The sequence below is a fragment of the Sebastes umbrosus genome, chromosome 19 (assembly GCF_015220745.1).
Source record: "Sebastes umbrosus isolate fSebUmb1 chromosome 19, fSebUmb1.pri, whole genome shotgun sequence".
NCBI classification, from domain to species: domain Eukaryota; kingdom Metazoa; phylum Chordata; class Actinopteri; order Perciformes; family Sebastidae; genus Sebastes; species Sebastes umbrosus.
Window position 1 is genome coordinate 14,667,935 of NC_051287.1, and position 24,467 is coordinate 14,692,401.

General features: G+C 40.2%; 1 protein-coding gene across 5 annotated transcripts in view; it reads right to left on the reverse strand.

Moving 5' to 3' along the window:
• The window catches only part of cntfr (ciliary neurotrophic factor receptor), a 270,120-nt gene that overhangs the window by 11,492 nt on the left and 234,161 nt on the right, over positions 1-24,467 (reverse strand). For all 5 annotated transcript variants that reach the window (XM_037752393.1, XM_037752394.1, XM_037752395.1 and 2 more), the window contains 3 exons: positions 21,202-21,365; positions 1,748-1,816; positions 1,323-1,443 (listed from right to left, as the gene is read on the reverse strand). In XM_037752393.1, the coding sequence (XP_037608321.1) occupies positions 1,323-1,443; positions 1,748-1,816; positions 21,202-21,365 (354 nt within the window). The remainder of the gene's footprint in view (positions 1-1,322; positions 1,444-1,747; positions 1,817-21,201; positions 21,366-24,467) is intronic.

The following is a 24,467-nucleotide window of genomic DNA, read 5'->3' on the forward strand; positions in this document are numbered from 1 at the left end:
CAGAGTGAAATATCTCAGCAACGATTGGATGGCTTGCCATTCAATTTTGTACAACATTCATGGTACCCAGAGGATGAATCCTACTGACTTGGATGATTACTTTTCCTCTAATGCCACCAGCAAGGTCAAAGTTTTCACTTGTCCGGTGAAATATGTTAACTATCTAGATGGATGGGCACGCAATTTTAGAAAAACATTCATGGTTTCCGAGACAATATATCCTAATGATTTGGTAATCCTTTGACTTTGGTTGACATTTGTAGTTTTGAGTGAAATGTCTCAACAACTATTGGATGAATTTCCATGAAATTTGGTGCAGACATTCATGTCCCTCAAAGGAGGAATTGTAAACACTTTGGTGATCCTCTGATTTTCCATCTTGCGCCATCAGCAGGTCGATATTTTAATTTCTCAATACTTTGGTTTATGACCAAATACCTGCAAAGCTAATGAAATTCCCATCAGCCTTAGCTGTACTTTGTGTTTAGTGTTTAAATGCTAACATGGTAAACTAAGATCAAAGAACGTGTATTACCAACAAAGTGAAAGTTAATTGTTCGTTCCATTGCAACGTCAGCGCCCAGCAAAGCTACACTTCCGCCCACTTTGGACTGAAAGCGACTACCAGACGCCAGCAGAGCGTCCGCCTAAAAAGTGACGTAAATAAGTATTAAGTAACTATTGTTATATCCTACTGAAAAGGCCTGTGTTGTACAATAAAATATTATAAATATAATAAGCGTTTTCAGTCCAAAATGTCGGCAGCAGCTGTTGTAAAAAAACAAAAACAAAAAAAAAAACACTGGAGTTTCGTCTCTTTGCTTTAATGCTCTTTGCTAGGATGGTGAACATGGTTAACATTACACCTGCTTAGCATAGGCATTGTGAGCATGTTAGTATGCTGCAAGTACAGCCACACAGATTTGCTGTAGACTCTTGATCTTGTTTAATTATATTTCATTGCGTTCATGACATTTGTTTTTGGTATTTTATGTATTTGAGCATTTTCATTCATTGAAATCTGCTATATCAGTTTAGTCAGACATTTTATAAAATGTGTTTCTGACTGAAGGAGAGTGTTATACTATACACATTGGGAAACCTCAGTCACATAAATCTCAACACAAGAACAACTTTCAGTCTTGACGTTGTAGATTGTTGTTGTGTTTTCAGAAACCAAATGTTCAGCTCAGACAGTACAGTTTGAACACTAACTTTCAAAGGCCACAAACCTGTGTAGCTGACGTTAAGTCACCAACTCTGAAAGTGACCCATAGGTTAAGAAAAAAAAAATACAGGCTTTAACTGAGGCTGTAACCTACCGGTAGGAAAGACCACATCAGTTGTGGAAGTGATTGGCAGAGGATCTTCAATCCAGGGTGTAGCATGGACGGCAACGCTCCAGTCACTCCATGTTCCAATCTCTGTGTCCTTGGCAGCCACCTGTTGAACACAAGCACAGTAGACAGAAACCAGTAATTAGAAGCACTCATTAATAAGCTTGGAAAATGCAGTCAGAATGTGCAAGAACAGGCTGTATATACGAAGAAAAACAAGAAGCAAAGACCAAAACCAATTTGCAGAAAAAGTGCTTTGAGAGAAAGAGAGATTTGGATTTATGTTTGTTTCCAAGTTTTGAGGCTGCAGCTTTGGATGAAACAATTGTTCCTGAATGCTGTTGTAGATAACACAGCATTCAATTGTTGATTGTGTCAGTCAGGTAGAGCGGCAAGACAGGAGATGTTACCTGGATGATGTATTCCTTCCCGGCATAGGCGTCGGTGATGATGTGGTTGGTGCTGTCAGATAGCTCCACCTAAACAGCCAACAGATGAGAGCAGGTGGTCAGTTTGGATCAGGGAACAGCACCTTTGGGTAATGTTCAGTGAGTTGAAGTAACATCTGTTTTATTCTGAAAAATATAATGATATAGTAGTTAACAAAACAACCTCATAACTAGGGATGTTCTGATACGATTTTGTCCTTCCTGCTACCGATTCTGATACCTGAACTTGCAGTATTGGCAGATACAGAGTACCGATCTGATACAAGTGTGATAAGAAAAAGCGAGGGCTGTCAAAGTTAATGTGATAATAACACGTTAATTTGTTTAAACGCCACTAATTTCTTTAACGCAATCGATCTTCTGGAGGTTGTACCGGGCTCAATTTTAAAGCTAGTGAAGATACTGGTATCGTACAAAACTAGAAAACCTAAGGAGTCCATTGGTACCAACCATATCATGCTATAGCTTGTCGCAAATGAGGTTAAATAACACTACAATCTTGCGCTGAATTTGGCGGGGAAAAACTGTCATGGCCATTTTCAAATGGGTCCCTTGACCTCTGACCTCCAGATATGTGAATGAAAATGGGTTCTTTGGGTACCCACCAGTCTCCCCTTTACAGACATGCCCACTTTATGATAATCACATGCAGTTTGGGGCAAGTCATAGTCAAGTCAGCACACTGACACACTGACAGCTGTTGTTGCCTGTTGGGCTGCAGTTTGCCATGTTATGATTTGAGCATCATTTTTATGCTAAATGCAGTACCTGTGAGGGTTTCTGGACAATATATGTCATTGTTTTGTGTTGCTAATTGATTTCCAATAATAAATATATACATACATTTGCATAAAGCAAGTATATTTGCCCACTCCCATGTTGATAAGAGTATTAAATACTGGAAAAATCTCCCTTTAAGGTACATTTTGAACAGATAAAAAAATGTGTGATTAATTTGTGATTAATTATGGACAATCATGCAATTAAATATTTAAATATATATATATACATATATATATCTATACATACATATATATATGTATAGATATATATATATGTAAATATATATATAAGGGTTCTATGGCCCTTAGGGGTAATACATGTTTAAACATGATGAATTATGAAAATTCTCAGCTACAAAAGGCAGTCATGAAGTTCTAAGTAACTTGCGCCGAGGGTCATACCCTTCTACCCGTATAGGTCTACCTATAAATTATGTGCTCAGTATAGCAATCCTAGCTTAAGCGTTTAATGTTTTATGGTGGGTGGGTATTCAGCCTTGCCATACAGTATACAATTTTTATTCAGTGCTTATTTATTTACAATGCACCTTTTTCTTTCATCATTATTCTGTGCATAGGTCAACTCTGCTGCTTTATCCTTGCGGTGTTTTACATTTCACCGTTGAATTGATTGAACCTCGATGCCCCCGCTGCCTCCACACTCACACACATACCGACACTCTGACACGCTTGCAAAATACCAGTGGCATAATTGATGATTATCCCAGAAAGCTTTGGCATCAATGCCACATAATTGTACGACACAATGTAATGCATGCCAGCATTTGAAAGCCTTTTGTGCACACTTTAATTTGCAGAGCGCAACGAAGAATGAACTGAATGTCTGAGTCACGGGAGTCGTGCATGAGAGAATGATTTGCTGCCTCTCTAATTTACGGTTAGTTTGGTGTGTGTGTGTGTGTTTGTTTGCCTTCGGCCTGTGTCTGAAAGACTGAAGGGAAAAACAGGGAGGAGGAGGAGGAGAAGGTTGCTGCCTTTTCTACTCCTAAAGTCGAATTAAATGATTTAGTGACATGCCTGTTGCCTTCTGCAGTCTAACAGTGCAACAAGACACACACACGCCTAAGTTATTCAGACTGACTCTAGGGCTGGAGGTTAATCTGAACAAGTAGTTTATTTGTTGAGTCGACTGGACAATATATAAAGGTACAGACAACTCAAATTTGTTAATAAGCAATAGATTTACTACATTTCACCGATGCTAACAAAACATTTCGGAAGAGTGGACATTTGATACTGAATGGCATCTTATCTCAAGAGAACAGCAGCAGAGTAAAGCTTCTTCTGGATAATAAACTGCTGATTGGTCGGGGTCAACTTGATAATCCTGAATTGTTAGTGCACATCTAGCTATCTTCTCAACCCGTTTTTATGGTAATGTTTCTTCTGGTGTGAGTGCCAGTGATGGCGAATACACTAGTCATGAATGCACATATGAAACTTGGATGAACGTTGTAAACAATCACCTATAAAAATGTGCACTTAAAATCTTAAAATCTCACAGATTTGGAGAATTTTAGAGACAGTTTATGTAAATATTTTGACAACCAGTAGGCGATTTGAGGGGGGTGGATGCCATCTCCCTTGATAGCAAAATGATAAAAATGCATCCTCCCTGTTAACCTGCCATCCCCCCGTTCCATCCCCTAGTAGCAGAGAGAGAGAGTTCAGGGGCTTTAATCTGACTGAGGTTCGTGCAGGTTAGTAGCCTCCACCAGGTGCAGATGCACCGCGTTGCATCGACGCGGCCGCCAGAGCTGATTGCGGCCACTCAAGACAATGCTTGTGATTCCAGCGCGTTACAGAAGCTGCTCTCTCTGTGCTGTGTATTGATAAATCCATGGACACTTACTAAATGAGTTCATTTTGAGTCTAAAAAAAATAATAATCAACAATGAAAATGATCGTTAGTCGCAGCCCTAGTTCATTATACTGCAAATGTTACTTCTTCATACTTTTCTCCCTTCTCTATGCATCTTGGAAGTAGGTGAAGTTGTGCCAGACACCCACTCTGCTTCTACTATATCACCAGGCAAACGATGGCCAAAACTAAAGTTGTAATAAAACAGAATTTTCCTTTAAATGTTCTTGATATATCTCCAGGGCTAGTCAGAAGAGTCTGTGATTTGATTAAAAAACTCCTCACACCACCATATCATTTTAACAAAACCTCCGATTTGGGGTTTCCCTTTGAGTTCTTCAGGATGTGAGAATCTGGAGTCGATCCAACAAATAACCCCCTGGTACATCCCCAGCCTCTGTGCTTCCTCTGTCTTCCTGTAATCTGTCTCTCATCGCCCACCCTCTCTGTAAAGTTGACCCTTCTATTTTCATCGTTGCCTCTCTCTCTCTCTCTATCTGCTCTAACTCTTTGTCTCTCGCCCGCTCTCTCCCTCTGTTTGGACGGAAGTTCAGGCTTTATCTGCTCAACCGAGCGCTACATTTATAGGCTTAATTTCATTAGTGGAATGCAATAACAATGTCGTCCCAGCATGTGTGCGTGTTGCATGTTCCCTTTGAGTGCTGTGTGGATATACTTTAGTATATATAGTGTGTTTACATGTGTGCGCTAACAGACTTGTGTGCAGCCTTTGAGGCTAAAACTTCCAGTGTTTATATGTGTGGCCCAACCAGCGTATCCAACCGTAGCTTCTATCAGCATTCCTTCCTGACTCCGATGTGTGTGCGTGTTTGCATACTAATGTCTACAGTGCGAAAGCTGCCGAAAGTTCAGCCGCACACGTACATCTGCTCCGTGCGTTCATGTAAATCTTTGCATGTGTCGCCGTATTTTTGCACGTGTGTGTGCCCTTGCATTTGATATGTATGAATGTGAAAAACCTACATTTGTGTTTGTGTTTCTTCGTGTGCACATGTTTACACTTTGTGTCGGTACACGTCTGTCGCATTGTTCCTTGTGTTTTCAAGGCTGATGTGGAACTTGTGTGTGCACATGTATGTGAAACTACGCATATGTTTATACGTGGAGCAGTATATGGAGTAAACAGCTTGCAGATAAACACTTCCAGAGAGATGGATGTGTTGCTGCGTTGCCAAGTGGCTAAACAGGGAGAAGTGTGAGCAGCACTTAATATCACATGCTAGTCAGAGGGAGGAGGGGGGAGTAGGGGAGGGGGTATAGATGGGAGGAGGAGATGCATTTTGGAGAGGCTGGTGCTATTGCTGCCAAAAAATGCCGTCAGATCATTCACACTGCAAGACCAAGCCTGTGTGTTGTGGCGGTGGTGGTGAAATGATGTATATTTACTTGTTGCTCTCTCTCTCTCTCTCTCTCTCTCTCTGTGTGTGTGTGTGTGTGTGCTTCACGTGTCCGAAGGGGCTGATGTATTGTATACTAAGCTGTTTAGAAAAGTGTGTGCACATGCAATTGTATGTGTGTGACTCATCCACACACACACTGACACAAAGGAAAGCACAGGCACAAACACATTGCCACTCCCAACACCCAAATATTTACCTTACCATAATCATGTCCCATTGACTCAGTGTAAATATATTGTATGCACTAACCCCCGAGATATAATACGATAATGATAATAATAAAGATTCAAACCCAAACGGAATGACCGACCAAATGGGTCGATTTTGAAAGTAATGATCCCTAAATGTCCTCACTTTGGAGGAATTTCCTCATTTCCTACATAAACACCATATGTCTGTTGATTGTAAACAGCATATGCGAAGCATGAATGTTTGACGATCGACTGGAGATGAACGCGGAGATGTCGGCCCGCCTGGTATTATTGCAGGAATCCACATGAGAGGCAGCGCACCTGGATTTTCTAACCCCTTTGAACATACATGGAAATGCTAATTCATTGTTGCTTCCTCCCTGAACCGAGTTCAACAGCTGCTTTACACAGAAGCTGCAGTTTTAAGACGAGTGCTGAATAAACATTTTACTTGGCTCGAGACTCAACAACTGCTATCAGATTTAGCCAGCTATAGCTCCTCTTAGCTAGAGCAACAGCGTTGCCAAAGTCATTCTGATCAACCGACTATCTAGCTGCTGCTGTAAGTAAGTAAACACAGTGCACAGACGCAGTAACCAAAACTCAAACTTTGTTAAAGCTCAACAAAGTCGAAATGGAATACAAAAATGTAGTTTCTTCATATTTTTTATATCAAAATCCAATCATCCAATCAAACAAAAATATTAAATGTGCTTATGTAAGCTCATACCAACCAATAATATCATGACATCCATTCATCAATCTGCAATTTTTAGCGACAAGCGAGGTGTGTGTGGAGCCACAGTCCCCTTTAGCTCCGTATCGCGCTACATCCTAAGCCTGCACACTTTTTTAGCGGTCAAATCAAATGCAAAGGATTTGATTTAAATCCCCCTTGTGACTGTACATCGCTCAAATATTCTGTTTCACCAGGGAAATATGCCACAGTACAGAAGCTAAAGACGCTCTAACTTCTGTTTCACTGGGACTTTAAAGGGATTGTATGTAAGTTTTTACATGTATAAACGATTTTTTTAATCCTTTTTTATTGCCAATGTGTGAACAGGTTGTAACCTAAACTAAAAAATGAGACCTTCCGTGACTTTCTGGGTTTCCTTTATCAGCCTGTAGACTGCTTTTAATGGGAAGAATCCGGGCCCGTTTATACTGAAAAATCCAATGCTTTATTTTCAGCTCCGCTACAGGGCTAACAGTGTGCAACCATAGCTAACGTTCTGTTAGAAATTGAGTCCGCTCACGGCAACAAACGACCAGCAACTCAGATTGCAACACAAACTTCAAAGAAGCACACAAAAACAAAGTTATATCTAGTGAAGTCCGTCTTGCCAAACAGGAATGTGACCGACATCGGGGGGGAAACTACATTGAGTCCCTTTAAGAGGAGGGTGGACATGTGATTGGCTGAAAGGTGAGAGAACAGTGAGAAATCCACTCTCAGGAGAGGTGACATTATAAAATAAAATGTGATATCATGTAATAAAAAGTGACATTTTAAAAGCGAAAGTGACATTATGAAATAAAAGGTAGCAGTTTGAAGTAGACGGAGGCATTATGACGTAAAAAGTGACATTATAAAATAACAAGTGGCATGATATTAAAGTGTTACTGGCCAAAAATGTCACTATGAAATAAAAACTGAATTTTGAACAGGGCTGAACAATCTATTATAATAAAAACAACAACAACAACACATGAACTTACAATGAGTTGAGTTTCACTAATTTCTTGAATTCTTGAAACCGCACACAAACACAGCTTAACACACACACATGCACACACTCCCCAAGAGCGTCTACACAACTCCAGACAATGAGCGAGGCAGAGAGAGGAGATGTGAACATTCCTCAGGGATTGCATAAGGAACTGTGAGAAAAAGAAGTGACCCTTTATTTTTCACACATCCTTTTTATTTCCCCCCCTTTCCTTTCCTTTCCTTTCTCTCTCTTTTTTTATCCTCCTACACTATAACCCTCTTTCTTGTGCCTTCTTTAATCATTATTCTATCTGGTGCTTGTGTTTATTGTTGCAAAAAAAAACTCAAATAACTTCTCCACTAGGATCAATAAAGTTTAATCTCATCTTATCTCCTACAAAATATATATTTACTGTGATGTTGTAGAAATTAAAAGTAAGGGAGGAACTCAAACTGAACCCTATAATTACCACCAAGTCCAATAAAGTCCAATACAATTACATTAAATAGTTTCATTATAACCTGCATCAGGGGGATTATACTTGCTATGATATATTCTGTCATATAGACCATATATAGACGACCATCTATAGACACATATGCAATGGTATAAAGCACCATACATGTAGGTCAGAGATGGAAAGGACAATGAGATGAGGGGAACAGTCGGAAGAAAAGAGGAACAATATGTAAAGAAAGAGAAGAGTAGACAGACAGACAGAATAGGGAAAAATGAAGAGTCTGACAAACGAGACAGAGAGATGCAAAAAAAAAGAGACAGAGGAAAAAGAGGCAAAAAAAGGAGAAGGAAAAGCAGAGAGAAGGAGACATGGAGAGAATTGGCGTCGGTGGTCAGATCTAATCCAGTGAGCATGTCTGTTGTCCTGGAAAGGAAACCCAATTATATGGCACTTCCACTGGCCCGATGGCGCTCTGTGTGTGTGTATGTGTGTGCACTGAGAAGGTTGGTCTCATTAGGTTGACTGACAGCTCCCATTTTTCCACCGCACACTCCTCCCATTTGAGAACGCACACACACACACACACACACACACACACACACACACACACACACACGCGCGCGCAGAAACGGCAGGTCCAGGGGTAATTTCTCAGACAGTATTTCTCTCTTTGAAGCCCCAATCGCCATAGCAGCAATTACTGTAAAAGGAAGCTAAACCCCCCGGCCAATCGAAAATCCCGAACTAAACCTTGCGCCCTTAAAAAGCATGTGGCAGTTTCAACAACACGGCGGCGGCGGCGGCGGCGGCAGTGGACGTGTCTCAACATTAATTCGGCTTGTCGGCATGTCAAGAATGTCAAACATGAACAAGTCATGAAAAATAATATTTGATTCAGAATTCATCCCGTTCTTTCTTCCCCTTCTCTAACAACTCAAAAAAGCTCCTGTCGTGTTATAAAAAATTATATATATATATATATATATATATATATATATATGAGAAAAGACAAAAAACATATGTGCATTGTCTTGGCGAACTGACCCTGTACTCTGCTTCTCGCCCAATGTGAGCTGGGATAAGCCTCAACCCCAAGTGACCCTCCACAGGATAAGTTGGTACAGATAATGCATGTGTGGACTGATGGATTTTTCTTTCTTTGTCAGTGATTTATAATGCTAAATGGACTGCATTTATAAAGCTTCTTAATGCTGAGGACATTGCAAAGCGCTCTACAGAGTCTCACATTAACCCACTCGCACACATTCACACACCACTGACTTGCACACTGGAAGTAGATTTGAGGTACACCGCCACGCTCAGGTACACACATGCAGTTAGGAGGAGGAAACTGTTCGGACGCTCCATGGACTTGACCAAGGGGGTGGGGGGAAGGGGACATAATTTCTGATATGCATGGGATATGCACTGAAACAGACATAGCCCTATATTACTATTCAGTAGTTACAGAACACTGTTTTAGTCCTGGCCAGGCGCCAGGATGAAGTGACTGAGGGGGGCTGCTAAAAATTAAAAAACTAAATTTTTCACAAAATAAAATTCATTGATTTAACCATGCAATTGCCTCCGAAAGGCTAAATACCAACAACAGCATGAGGCTACTGTTTCAAAATCAAAGCATACATTTTTTAATCAGAGCACTCCCGTAAAAACGTAGTACTATCAGAGTGTTGAATTTCTGAACGATGGCGCTAGAAAAAGCTGTCTGCGGCGCTAAAAAAAGCTATTTGTGGCATTAGAAACAGCTATTTGCGGCGCTAGATAAAGATGTTTGCGGTGCGTACTAGAAACAGTTGTTTGAGGTGCTATATACAGCTGTTTGCGGCCCCAACAGAAACAGCTGTTTGCGGGCCCAACAGAAACAGCTGTTTACAGCGCATAGAAATAGCAATTTGCAGCATGTAGAAACAGCTGTTTGAAGCCCACTCAAAAAAACTGTGACTTTCAGTTCAAGTGCTCTCTCTCTCTCTCTCTCTCTCTCTACACACACACAACAAACAGTGCTGACCATAGTTCTGAAACAATGTTGTTGATAAAAAAATCACGTGATACGTAAATGTCAAATTGCATCGCAGCAGTCAGTGGGAGACGGTGACGTGACCAATATCGTTTGGCTCGTTTAAAGTACAAGTTGAGAAAAAACACAGATACAATTCAGGCTTAGGTGTTTACTTGGCTGGCTGTATGAAATTATAATACATTTATCTGAAATGTAAATTTTCAGATTGTCTTTGGATCAATTGACTTGACTTGGACTGGAAGTTTATTAGGTCTGTGACTTTTGCCAACTCCTAAGCTTTGGATATGCTGTGTTGACTTGTGCTGGACAGACATCCGGGTCTTCTAAGTGGCTGTTAAATCAAGTGCTGTTTTGTCGGATAATCAAACCCATAAGACAAATGACCAATAGCATTAATTGCTATAGATGTTTGCAGAGTAATAGGTTGTCAAAGTTGTAGAATAAAAATATAAATTAAATGAAAGATAAATGAAATCCAATGAGAGCAGCTATAGCTACAGCACAGTGAGCATTGCATAATATGGTGCAGAAGCTATAGCTCTCAGTGATTATTTCTGCACAACGCTCTCTGAGGCTGCCACTTTATTTGAATCATTTGTCAGAAAGCCTCAAATTGAACCGTCAGTCTCTCACTCAAATCACCAGACGGACCCTCGTGTTGCTGCCCACAGAACAACGCATGATAAAAGCGTAAGCTGACAGAACATGATGAGTGGTGAAACTGCTATACGCCAGCTCCACCGCAGCCCTCCACAGTGAGCGGCGCTGCTCAAGGGCAGCTGGCACTGCGCATCAGAGGTTAATGCCTCTGGGCAAAAAATAAAGTTTTGACAATTCTTCCAAAAAAGCCTCATTAAAGTGTAACATTTGGATGCACTTCAACCAATACTGACTGTTTTCCCATCCTGGCAGCCACTGGTTTCTTTTCGCTCAAGTACGGTATTAAAAGCAACTTGTAGACTGAAACTTTCTTAAATTAGTAATGCAACACAATGGGGAATTGGACTGTTTTAAAGGTGCAGTGTGTAGGATGTGGCGGCATCTAGAGGTAAGGTTGCAGATTGCAACCAAGTGAAACTTCTTCTGTGTGCCAAGCGTGTGAGAACTAAAATGGACAAAGCGAAAATGTGAAAATGCGAAAGGCCCTATCTGGAGCCAGAGTTATGCTAAATTTATGCTAAATTTTGGCGAGGAAAAACTGGCATGGCCATTTTCAAAGGGGTCCCTTGACCTCTGACCTCAAGATAATTGAATGAAAATGGGTTCAGCACACTGACACACTGACAGCTGTTGTTGCCTGTTGGGCTGCAGTTTGCCATGTTTTGATTTGAGCATATTTTTTACGCTAAATGCAGGTACATGTGAGGATTTCTGGTCAATATCTGTCATTGTTTTGTGTTAATTGATTTCCAATAATAAATATATACATGCATTTGCATAAAGCAGCATATTCGCCCACTAAGAGTATTAAATACTTGACAAATCTCCCTTTAAGGTTCATTTGTGAACAGATAAAAAAACTGTGATTAATTTGCGATTAATCGCGATTAACTATGGACACTCATGGGATTGATCGTGATTAAATACTTTAATCCGTTGACAATCCTACTGCCAATAGAAATCCCCCTAAAAGCTACCCACTGTTCCTTTAAAATATCTTCCTTGCTGTGATTCTCTGGGACAAATCAAATCAAATTGTCAGATCTTAACAAGCTTTGGTGACTTCCATGTTTCATTCGGTGACTGCAATGTTCATTCTAACCGAAATTTATAGGCCATGAGACACAAGCCCGCCCCAGTGTATGTATGTGTGTGTTCTGACATTTCAGAGCAGATAAGAGTGTGTGTGTGTGTGTGTGTGTGTGTGTGTGTGACAGCCCAAGGATTGACATGGTGATATAGAAATCAATAGAGGCAGAGGAGAGGGCAGTGGCCCCATTCATCTTCATTCACCCTTACACTGTAAGACCTCCAAAGCACCACACACAAATAATTTAGATAACACTGAAACTAGGAAACACAAACAGGATAAGAAGAGAACTCTTTCTTTGAGGGGGAACATGTATGACACCTCTTTATATAATAGTGTTTAAGAGGAAAAAGCAACTCTCTCCATGTTGGTCTTCTCTCTGTTTTTCTATTTGTATTTACTGTCTTAGCCTCCTTCTCATATATTTCTTATGAGTTGTTTTTTTACATCCCCTTTGGCTAACACAATGAGAACAAATCTGATTTATATAAAAGCATGTAGAGTATATTTTTTTATTTGATTCTGTCAAAGCCAGCAGACTGCACGCATAACAGATCTACAGTATGTATCTCTGTGTGTATGTAATGTAAAGAGTACTTTAATGTATTTTGACAGCAGAGCTAAATGATGATAACTTTCACATGTGATAGGACTGATACTGTCCGGTGTGTGTGTGTGTGTGTGTGTGTATGTGTGAGTGTGTGTGTGTGTGTGTTAGAAAGATTTGATAAATGATCTGTCCGTGGCAGTGTCCTTTAGATGGGATGTTTTCCCCCAAACAAGGTCTAAACATTTATCATGCGCACCCATAGATACAAATGGATGGCTTGAGGGATGGTTGGTTAGATAGCTGGCTTAATGCATGGATGGAAGGATGGATGGATGGATGGATGGATGGGTGAATGAGTGGGTGATGGTAAAACCGGGGATTGCTGAGAGAGGGAAGCTGGTGGTAGAAAGGGATGCGAAGGTGAAAAGGTGAGGAGGATGAGATAAAAAAGATGAACAACAGAAAAAATCAGAGCGTCTGTTCAGCTTTCATGACGTTCAATGTCAAGTTATTCACTGTCAATCTCTGCTTTTATCTTCGCCATGATAATAATAATGTTACAAACACACAGCAGTACATAGCAGGCACACGCATGCACAATCACATACAGTATGTCTATGTGAATCTACCTACAATTACACACACACACACACAGCTCCTGGCTCACTATCGATTCATCTAAGTGCTTGCAGGATGAGAGTGACTTTTGGCAAACACACAAAGACCATTATTACATGGATGAGCAGATGGAGGGAGAAAGAGAAGAGAAGAGAAGAGTGATAGAAAAGTGAAGCAATATTGACGAAGACGTAAGGACAGAGGAGGGGAGGAAAATGATAGAGGGAGAAAAAGCGACAAAGAAAGTGAGGCGGGGGGGAGAGAAGGAGGGAGACGGACGGGAGATGGGGGAATGCAGGATGTCAGACAGAAGGACAAGGGAGAAAAAAAAAAATGTGGGATGAATAAATGAATGAAAGGCTAAGCTGTGTTGACCGAGCGGACACAGATTCCACCTCCCTTCTCTGTTCTGCCGCCTCATTTATTGCACCCCTCTGTTTCTCTGCTGATTTATGTCTCTCACATCATAAACATTTCAACGTTTCATGTATGTACATATGTGGGTGTGAGAGTGTATTGCCAGCCTGTGGGCGGACAATGCAGATGTACAGTGTGGGTCTGTGCGTGCACTGCGAAATACACAATCTCAGACATCAAATTTTGAAATAGCCTTTAAAGTTTGTTCCTTTAAAGGAACAGTGTGTAACATTTCGAGGGATTTGTTAGCAGAAATGGAATATAACATTCATAAGTTATCATTGGTGTATAATCCCCTGAAACCTGTAATCGTTGTGTTTTTGTTTGCTTAGAATCAGCCTTTCATATCTACTTCGGGAGCAGGTCAAAACAGCCTGGCCACTGAGGTGTTGCGCACCTCGCGGCGAAGACAGCTCAACTTTGGAGCGATATTTACCCCCTTTCTCAGTAAGCTAGCATGTCTGGTATCAACCGATTCATTGCAATCTCAAAATTCATATGATGCCACCGTATTTCCACTAAGCTGGCCTTCAAAAGACAGTGATGTTAATGCCAGTCAGATCATTTTCAGAGGATTAACAGTAGGCCAAGTAAACCAATAACTGAGGACGAGAATAATTCAAATTTTAAGATTATGGTGATCAATGAGACAGGCAGAGTCAAAATATAATATAATATACAGATTAATTTTTGGTCTATTCAATGAAGACAATTTCATTTAAAAGATATATATATATATATATATATATTAGCTCACACTCTTTTTTTCCAATATGTTACTGTTACAGGTGCATTCTGGTCAGATTTAATTCTTTTTTGTCTCATAATCAAGGTCAATATAGTAGCTGGTTAAGAGGCTATGTCAATCCTGTATGCACAAAAATATCAGTCTAACAACCTCCTGGCAGGGCGCGCTTACCAGCGCACAGAAAAAAAGAGTTGAGGAGCACCGGCTAAAATCTTGCCTATAGGGCACCAAACTGGTCAGGGCCGACACTGTCACCATGTTTCTATGGTAGCCCAGAATGGACAAAACCAAACACTGGCTCTAGATAGGGTCATTCACGTTACGTTTTCATGTGAGTGCAAAACCGTGTTACCGCCTGCCGCCGTCTGACTTCCGTTGCTCCTAAAGTAGTGTTATTACGGTAAGGATGGCCTCTGAGTAAGGCGAATGGCGTTACCACGGTTTTACACTCACGTTACTGCAGTCTTGGAAAGGGAGGAGTGAGCGGAGGGGTACTCAGTTGGTTGCAATCTACAACCACACCACTAGATGTCGCCAAATCCTACAAATTGTCCCTTTAAAACAACTGAAAAATCTTCCAGCGTAGTAAAATTATTTCAGTATATTTCCAATGCAAATCAAGTTTTTCCAGAAGGTAATGCTAGTATCTAAAAAACAACAGAGAATAAGGTTGACGGCTGCATTACAATTTAGAAAAGTGATACTGATTGTACAAAGTTCTTGAGATCATAGGCATTAAAAACACTAAAATGATCTCCCTGCACAGACAGACTGTTTGCAGACTTTCAGGACTCAGTGAGTTGAAGAGATGGAGTTTTTTTTGCAGTGTGCTATTTGTGCATGTGCTGAATGTCTGTTAACATAATGTGTATAATCTGTGACTGTGTGTGCTTTTTGTTTCCACGTACACTCATGCATGATATGCGTGTTAGAGCGCTTGGATTGCATTTGCATGTATATTAATCTTTGTAATTGGAAGACCAAGAACGTGTATGTGTGTGAGCGTCTTTGTGTGTGTGTGTGTATTCATCTATATGCGTAGCAGCGTTTAACAGTGTATATGCATCTGTACGTGCATGTGTGCATTTCTGTGTGAGAGTGTCTGCATTGAAACATGAGTTTTCAGTTGAGTTCAGCATCATCCCCAAAGGGCAATTACAGTGCAGCAGATGCGGTTTCATACCACGGAAAGAATATTGAGCAATCTGAAATTGTTCTTATCACAGTTACTGGACCATTGCTTTAATTGCAGTGAGAGTTCTAGTTCACTCCTCAATGGAGGGAGCGTGAGGGGTGGGATGGAAACAAAACAAGGCCACGGGAAATGGAACAATTCACTGAGCATTTACGAGCATACAGATCAGGGGCGATTCTAGGATCAGAGCGTAAAAAAAACACTTAATTTCCTGCATTCTGATGAAGATTCCTGTATCAATTTACGGTGAAAATGTCTTTATTTATGTACAGGATGACACAAATATACATAATGGAATATAATGCCGTAAGGCTCTCAGGCATTCTGTATTGATTTGTAGATCAACTTTTCTCATTTGATGTTAACTCTGCTGAGTCAACACACATGTAGGCATGATTTACTCACCTGTCCTATTTTGTGATTTTTGTTTCATGAGACCATACCAGGCACCAATACAAAAAAAGAACCAATTGAATATGCAGGTTATAAGTCTGTGTTGCGCTATTCTAACGGTCGTATATCGGTTAAGTCTGAAGTCTCTCCCTCTCTCTATTTCTCTGTTTCACCCACGGTTTTACGGCTTAACATATTCCAGAAGTTTTTGTCATTCCTCTCTTTTCTTCCCTTGAACCATTCATCTATCTTCCTTTGACTTGAAACACCTTGTAATTGATGGCTTATAAAACCTCACTTTCAAAGTAGTCTTTATTCGTCCCTTTTTTCTCCTCGTCTCTCACGCTTTCATCCATTTATCTGTCTATTCGCGGCCGACTCTCCATATGAGAATTTCTTCTTTTCTCTCTCCATCTCATCCACCATCCAATCTTCTTTCAATTCTTATAATCAAATAATGTAGTCTCAGACTTGTATGCTTTATTTAACATTGCATCTTAGGTTCCTTTTCTCAATCCCATTCTTTATCACTCATGCCGGGATTGTCACTCCATAACTTAAGTCCAAATGCTATCTATGAATGTCTATCTCACTTATATATACGGCCTCTTTCTCTTTATTGTGTCTACCAGAGTCTACTACATATTCACATCTGATGCACTCCATTCATCTCTACTTCAAAACTCTCCCCCAATTTTCCTCCTTCTTTCTGAATCTCCATCACTCTAAGTATTTGGGCCGGTCGTACCCTTCATTCCTCAGCAGGATGGATGGTTTCCTCTGAAGATCAATCTGATCACACCAACGCTTTCATTCCTAACTCAAAACACATTTTAAAAATGTTACACGTGAAAGCCATCCGCACCAAGCTCTGCTGTCAAACTACATTAAAAGGTAAATTCCTAAGCAATACTAACCACTTCAATTAGTATTCAACCTCTGAGGCTATAATTAATGAAGTTTATATGGGTCCAATAAACAGTGCATCTTATTTTGGCAACCTCATTTAACTCCACTTAATGATTTATGTCACGGCTTGATAGCTTTAAACCAAAATGTTTTCTACAACAGTGTGCAACTAAGGTAGTCACTGAACATGCAGTCTGCAGTATATGCAGCCATGATCAGCTCTGATGGCAGTAGCCAGTGATGAGCTGCCATAACCAACATATACTGTAGTGCCTGCTCATAACATGGCAACCATTATAGTAATAATCTGTTTGTTTATTTTATATCAAATTGGTTGTTTGGTCTATAAAAAGTCAGAAAATGGTGAAATCAGTGTTTCCCAAAGCCCAAGACGACGCCCTCAAATATCTTTTGTCCACAACTCAAAGATATTCAGTTTACTGTCATAGAGGAGTAAAGAAACCAGAAAAGTAATCACATTTAAGAAGCTGGAATCAGAGAATCTTGACTTCTTTTTCTTAAAAAAATGACTCAAACCAATTGATCGATTATCAAAATAGTTGGCGATCAATTTAATAGTTGACATTTCTACATGTTTTTTGTAGCATACCATCTAAAATGGGAATGAGAGTATTGGCCATGATGAAGAAACAAATTCAGAGTCTGATAATCATCTGTTTTTACTCTACAGTCTGACATTGCGTTCATGTTAGACAACTATTTATCTATTAACAAGACTGCGCACGTTCTGCGGGATTGACACAGCCGCCAACGCTGTTAACCAACACCTAATAAAAGGGGCAGAAGTGCAAACCATAAAAATGTTCACAAGTCCTGAGGTGGTTCAGATTTCCCCATTCTGAAAACCACACTAACTGCTACAGAAATTAAAACCATGACTACAGAAACATTCATCAAAGGAACACTGCAAAAGCCAAAAAAGCCCTGCGGTTTTTCAGCTGTCATCAACTGTATTTATGTAATTTCCAAATTATGTGTTCTTACCCAATCCAAATATTGACTTAAGGTTTCCCGCCTTTCACGTTACGCACCAGTTCACATATTGATTGATTAGTGGTGAGGGCGAGAAGGGGGAACTGAGAGTGTGTGTCAGGATTAATCATCACTTTATACCACAAAGATCGGAGGCGCTATTACAACATTCTTCATTCCAACTGCTGTGTGAGTGAGAGAGATTGAATGTACACGTGTGGAGATGATAGCAGTATGTCTTCACATGTGTGATCGTGTGACTAAAGGTTTGTCCATAGATCTAACATGCAGGTAGATAACTGTGGTGTATATACGTGTTTGTGAGCAATGTTTGGATAACTAAATTTATTTCTACTGTGACTTATTGTTTAATTTCTTGTTTTTCTTTTATCATTCCATGAATTATTTTGTCTTTAGAATGACAGAAAATAATGCCCAATGCCAGAGGTGGGACCAAGTCGTTGTTTTGCAAAGGCACAAGTAAATCTCAAGTCTTTGCACTCAAGTCCCAAGTCAAGACTGATAAGTTCCAAGTCCTAAACTTTGAGTTTTGAATCCTAAACAAATCATAATGCACTCTTCACCAACTGTAATACCAGTTATGGTTTTCTCCTGCAACTTGATTGGATGCTGTTGGATTGGTTCAAACAAAGTGGATCCTGGGAATTACGTGTAAGATAATCAAATGCAAGTCCCGATAATATTCACCAAAAATAAAGAGTCCAGAGTTCAACAAAGAAACACCACGTTTTGGGGATTCAGCACTAAACAAAAAAGATAGAAATTCGTTTTGCTCAGTTCTGGTTTTTCCCCTACGAGTAAACCCTTTTCCCAATCAATAAAGGATCTCTCAAGGTAAATAACCCCAACATCTCCGACGCTGTCAGAGCTTCCTCCGGTACCGGGCAGTTGATTGTTTTTGTGCACACACTTTTTAAATATATATATATTTTTTTAATCTTTGGGCTTGGGGGAAGGTATCAAGTATTTTCAAGTCAAACGGCTCAGATCTAAGTGAAGTCACGAGTCATTGGTGTTAATGTCCACATCTTGAGTCCACACCTCTGCCACATGCCTATTGCAAGGTCTCAGAGGCTGGAACAACATCTTCAGTTTGAGTATTTTGTTTGAACACTTAAAATCCTAAAAAAACAATTCAGTGGTCAATCATCTAAAACTGAGCAAATCTTCATATTTGAGGAACAGGAGCCAGCTAATCCTTGTACTTGATGAATCACTTAAAAGATTAAATCAATAATTTTAATTGCTGTAATTAATATTCTGTTGATCAGTTGCAAACAATAAGCCCCCCAGTTCATCTCTGTGAAGGGCCTGAAGGCATCCTAATTAGGGGGGAGAATTAAAATCAAGGATGTCCTGAGGGCTTACTCATCTCAAGTGCATTCACATCTTTAATTCGGCCGCGTTTGAACTAAGTGAAAACAATGCAAAATGGTGCAAAGTAATCACACTGAGGAGCCTGAGAATGATTGGAAATTCCACTATATATTATTTAACATATATATTAGGGCTGTCAAAGTTAACGCAATAACTACACGTTACTGCAAATTTGTTTTAACGCCACTAATTTCTTTAATGCATTAATGCAACTTTAGGTTGTAATCAGCTCAGTTTTAGAGCTAGAGTGAAGATACTGGTATTATATAAAACTAGAAAACATAAGGTATCCATTGGTACCAAGCTTGTCATACTAGCTTGTTTGCGTAGGGGGGTAAATTATGCTCCAAACGTATGCAAAATTTTGGCAAGGAAAAACTGGCATGACCATTTTCAAAGGGGTACCTTGACCTCTGACCTCAAGATATGTTAATGAAAATGTGTGATTAATTTGCAATTAATTTTGATTAACCATAGACAATCGTGCGATTAATCGATTGACAGCCCTAATATATATTATACTGAACAAATGACACAACCAATACTTAAAAATACCACCATGTAAATCTCTCACACAATAGTTCAATCCAGAAGAAAGTGAGCTGCTGTTTTAGTCAAACGAAAGACATATAGGAAAGAATGATGGAAATATTGATATAGTGAGGTAATGACAGAGACAGAGACACTTGTTGAAGGATACGTACACGGACGGAAAGAGTGAGAGAAAGGCTGAAAAAGAAAATGGGTATTAGCCTATAATTCACATGTGTGCGTTTCCATGTGAGAGTCCGTAACCTAAGTTCTTGGAACAACACCTTTGCGAACCATTGACGGGCACGATAATAACGCTGCAATGTTAGACCTTAGCGGAGGGAGCTTTCATCCCAGGAATCCTATAGTGGACACATATGCTTTTACTATACGAAGCCCTGAGGGATCTGAACCCACAAGAAACAGTCAGATACAGTAACATACACCAAAGAAGCTGAGCGATTATGTCTGTCTGACTGGGGATCAAACTCAAATGGCTACAGGTTGGATCATTTCACTTCTAACTGTTCTCAGAGGCATCTCTCTGGACAAAGATTTTTTTCTTTCTCCAAAAAATATCCCTCTACTTCTTTAGTTGACTAAAAAAATGTATGATAAGCTAAGATTGCTTGGCGAAATTGTTAAATCCGTCCTGCTTCTAGAAAATTTGCCATTTCCTTTGGAGAAATATTTTAGCGATGAGGTGAAACTCAATCTGTAACAATGGAAGAAGGCCAGTCTTTTTTTCTTTCTGAACTCCACTTCCAGAAAAGAAACGAGATGTGCTCACCAGAGGCTTTCAAATACCACATAATGAATCATAATCTAACAGGTGTTTTTCAATGTTGACTTACAGCTTTTTTGGTAACGGAGCTGTATCTGGACAAACACTCTCGACCGTTTAGAACTCCCTTAACTTTTTGGCTTATGGCGTAGTCATTACATGTGTCGGCCAGATTTTTTTTTTTTCGGGACAAGCTATGCAAAAAAAACTCATAAGTGAGGAGTTCCTTTTAACAATGTGTGATTAATGTCCATGTGTTCAGCTTTCACTGGAGTTCATTGTGTTGAATCATAACCTCAAAAACACAAATGCCAAACTGTAGGGTTTTTTGTGAACTCTCTCTCACACACACACACAGTCATGTTATTATCACTTTAGAGGACATTACATTGACTTAAATTAATTTCCTGGTGACTTCTTCTAACCATAACCTTAACCTAACCTTACCCTAATCTTAAACCAAGCTTTTACCGTAAAATGTAATGATTGACATTATGGGGACGTGCAAAAGGAAGGCGGGTCCCCACAATGTGACTGTGTAAACAGATTTATGTCCCCACAACATGAGTAATACAAACCCCCACACACACACACACACACACACACACACGCGCACAAACAGAGCAGCCCTACTCACATGCTGCCACTGCTCTCGGATGAGCGGCCGGTATCGAAGGAAGTATTTCAGAGGGAAGTTGTCAATGTCGGGCCAGGTGGCGGGGCTGTGCCAGGACACCTCCAGCCTCCGGGCGTTGAAACGGATCGGGGTCGCCGTCACTCGCTCCGGTGGGTCTGGTTTAACTGTGGGGCGTGGATAAAAACAATTAGTTAAAAGAAGAGCACCCCATCAATTTAACCCATAGAAGTTCTGCATTTCTTGCAGCAGTGTTTACCACTCTGGGACTCCTGTTTAATGCAGCGCCGACTTAACTACAATGTTCATGCTGCCAGCAGTTGATTGCTATGTTTCTCAGTGTTTTTGTAACAAATCTTGTGGCTGCATCTGCACGCAGATATTTATCCAAGCGAATATCTTTTTTTTTTTTTTTGGTCTGGTCTCGATATGAGGCCCATTTGTTCTGGGAATTGAGAGAAACACGTTTTCATCCATCTTTCAGTTCAAGCAGCGGTCAGGACAGCAGGGGTCAACAAATTAGAAGTTTTGCCGCTGCCCCCGCTTCACTCGGTGCCGCCACAAAACACCACATATACAATAATACAGAAGGAGTTTTTCCCACGATAATGTGAATATGCCTTTAGGCTGGAGAATTCAAATATTTGACAGGAAACCCTCATTATAAACTGGAGACATGGAGTTTGAAACATGAGGGAAGAGAAGGCCAAAGGAAGGAAAGATACACCAGAAACACCCGATTCAACTTTTATCTGGCCATTAAATAGGCGTTATCGGTCACTATAAGCACCATAGATGTGGGTCAGTAGGGGCCTACTACACCTACTACATTGTAAAAGTGAAAGCGAAACTTAAAAGCAACAGCTTCTAACATATTGTACAACTGAATGAAACGTTACGTTCTGAACACAAACAATAACCAAAACCACTTGTTAAGTTTAAAATAACTATGTTTCAAAAGTAAACGCTTGTGAACACAAACAAAACTGCACGTTGTTGGTTTCACACGGGATGCGAACCCCGGTCTCCTGGGTGAAAAGCCCTGTTTTTTTGTGTCCCATCCATCATTCCCGACCACCACCACCCCATATGGAGTTTTACACTGTCTATACTACAGCACCTGACGTCTGTTTCTCCTCCTGTCATGATTACTACAGTCACTAGAGGTTGCTGTTGACTTCTTTTATACCTTCTTTCGGTGATCTACCATGTGAATAGATGATAAAACCGACTAGTGGGTGTAATACGCCCCTATTGACCTGCATCTATGGTCCTTGTAGCGACCGATAACACCTATTTAATAGCCTGAGAACAGTCTAATCGGCTGAATGAAAGATGCTTTTGACTCTACTTCCAACTGTGAGAAGACGTCTCCTTCTTCTAATGACTACTATTATCATTATTGTAGTATTTCCTTGAGGTCACCATAATGGAAAATAACTAGTCAGAGGGAGAATGAGGATGACATTTGTTCATTTGTTCAAATGAAAGACAGCAGTGAGGACAAAGAGAGAAGCTGAGAATGTTTGAGGGGAACTGTTGCGAGGCAGAAGATGAGACGCTACAAGTCCCTGATGAAAAGGCATGTATAAATGTTGTGTTTCTGAATACCTGTCAACTGAGAAAAGACACACGGACAGAGAGATCGAGAAAATTCAATTCGATGCCTTTCAGAAGATATTGAATGACCTGGTCTTTGTTGGATCACTCTCACTCGGGAACACACTGGCCTTCCACTTCAGCTACATGAAACCTTTTCTCAGCTAGATACACATATGGCATTACAATAGGGAATAGATAGCGGCTTTTACTACCTGCATGTCTGATAATACACAGAAAGATTTAGTACCAGAGGATGAAATCAATTTGGCTATAACGCATAACAACATAAATGTAGAAAGGCACGTAAACAGACAGCACGCAGGCGAATACAGACACAGATACAGAAGCAAACAGACAAGCATCTCTCTCAGTGTGACCTTCATAGAATGAATGATTAAAAATATGAAAGACCGATGGAGACGATAAGAGACAGATAAAAGCAGACCGACAGCTTTCTCCCTTGAGAAAGCGATGTTAATCTCTTTGTGACCTTCTTCAAGTAAATGTGTAAAAGAGATGAAATAGGGAAGGGAAGAAAGAAGGAGAGAAAGAAAAAGAAACGTACACATAGGCAGAGTGAAACCAAAGTGAAGTCAGTGGAGACCAGAGAGCAGAAATTCATCCTCTTTGTCCACATCCGCTTTGTCCAACAGTACAGAAGGAAACATGTGCAAGGACAGAACAAAACGGAGAGAAATCTGTATGGGTGGGGTGTCCCAAAGGCTTTTAAAGTATTCATCTGACTTGAAACAGAGTGTGAGCTTTGTGTTGCATGAGTAATGAACACAGCCTTCTTTTGATGACCTGACCAAGCCCTATTAATACTAAAGCTGAAAGACGGAAAGGACTTAAATGATAAGTTTAAAATCCATTGAGACAGTAAGTAAAGAGTCTGGGACTTTACTGACAAAAGCAGATTTCCGGAAAATAATCAGAAACATGCACAACTGGTCAGGAAGAGATTAAGGGGCGGCTCAAAGACTTTCATAAACTTAAACTAAATGTTCCAGGTAGACAGACATAAGCTTTCTTTGTCAATTTTGTTCTGCAAATTCACAATTGCCAACAACTGATAAATAAATTCTAGAAAAAAAAAAATAAGGTAGTGTATGAGGTGATGTAAATACACAAAAACACCACATACAGCATATGGCAAGGCTTAGTTTAAAGTAGACAGAGCAATACCTCTTAACCACAAAGTGGTGCAAAGCGGCAAAGCGGCAAACTGGCAAAGACCACCGCAGTTGTCATCTTCACGCCCACGTTATTATGTAAGTAGCAAATGTACTTGCGCTCATCTGTGCGCAAGGTGTGGTTCGGTGCATTGTTGGCGCATTGCTATCTTGAGGCAGCAGAGAGCAACAAAAATCTGGTCTAAAGTCTGGCGCAGTTTTTTCTTACTATTTAAAGGGTACATTATTCAGATAGTAAGATGCGCCTACATGCTGTAGGTGGGTTCACAATGCTTGTACACACACACTAACTGCTTGTTGCACACACACACAGGGACGTGCAGCAGCGCTTCCCTCCTCAGATAAATAGATACATATTGAATGTTTGCTCATTTGCAGTCAAATGGAGTTGTTGATGGGACAGAGGATTGTGAGACGGGTGAGGTAGAGGGTCTCTTCATTCCCTTCACAAAAGGTCACGGCAACATTAATTCA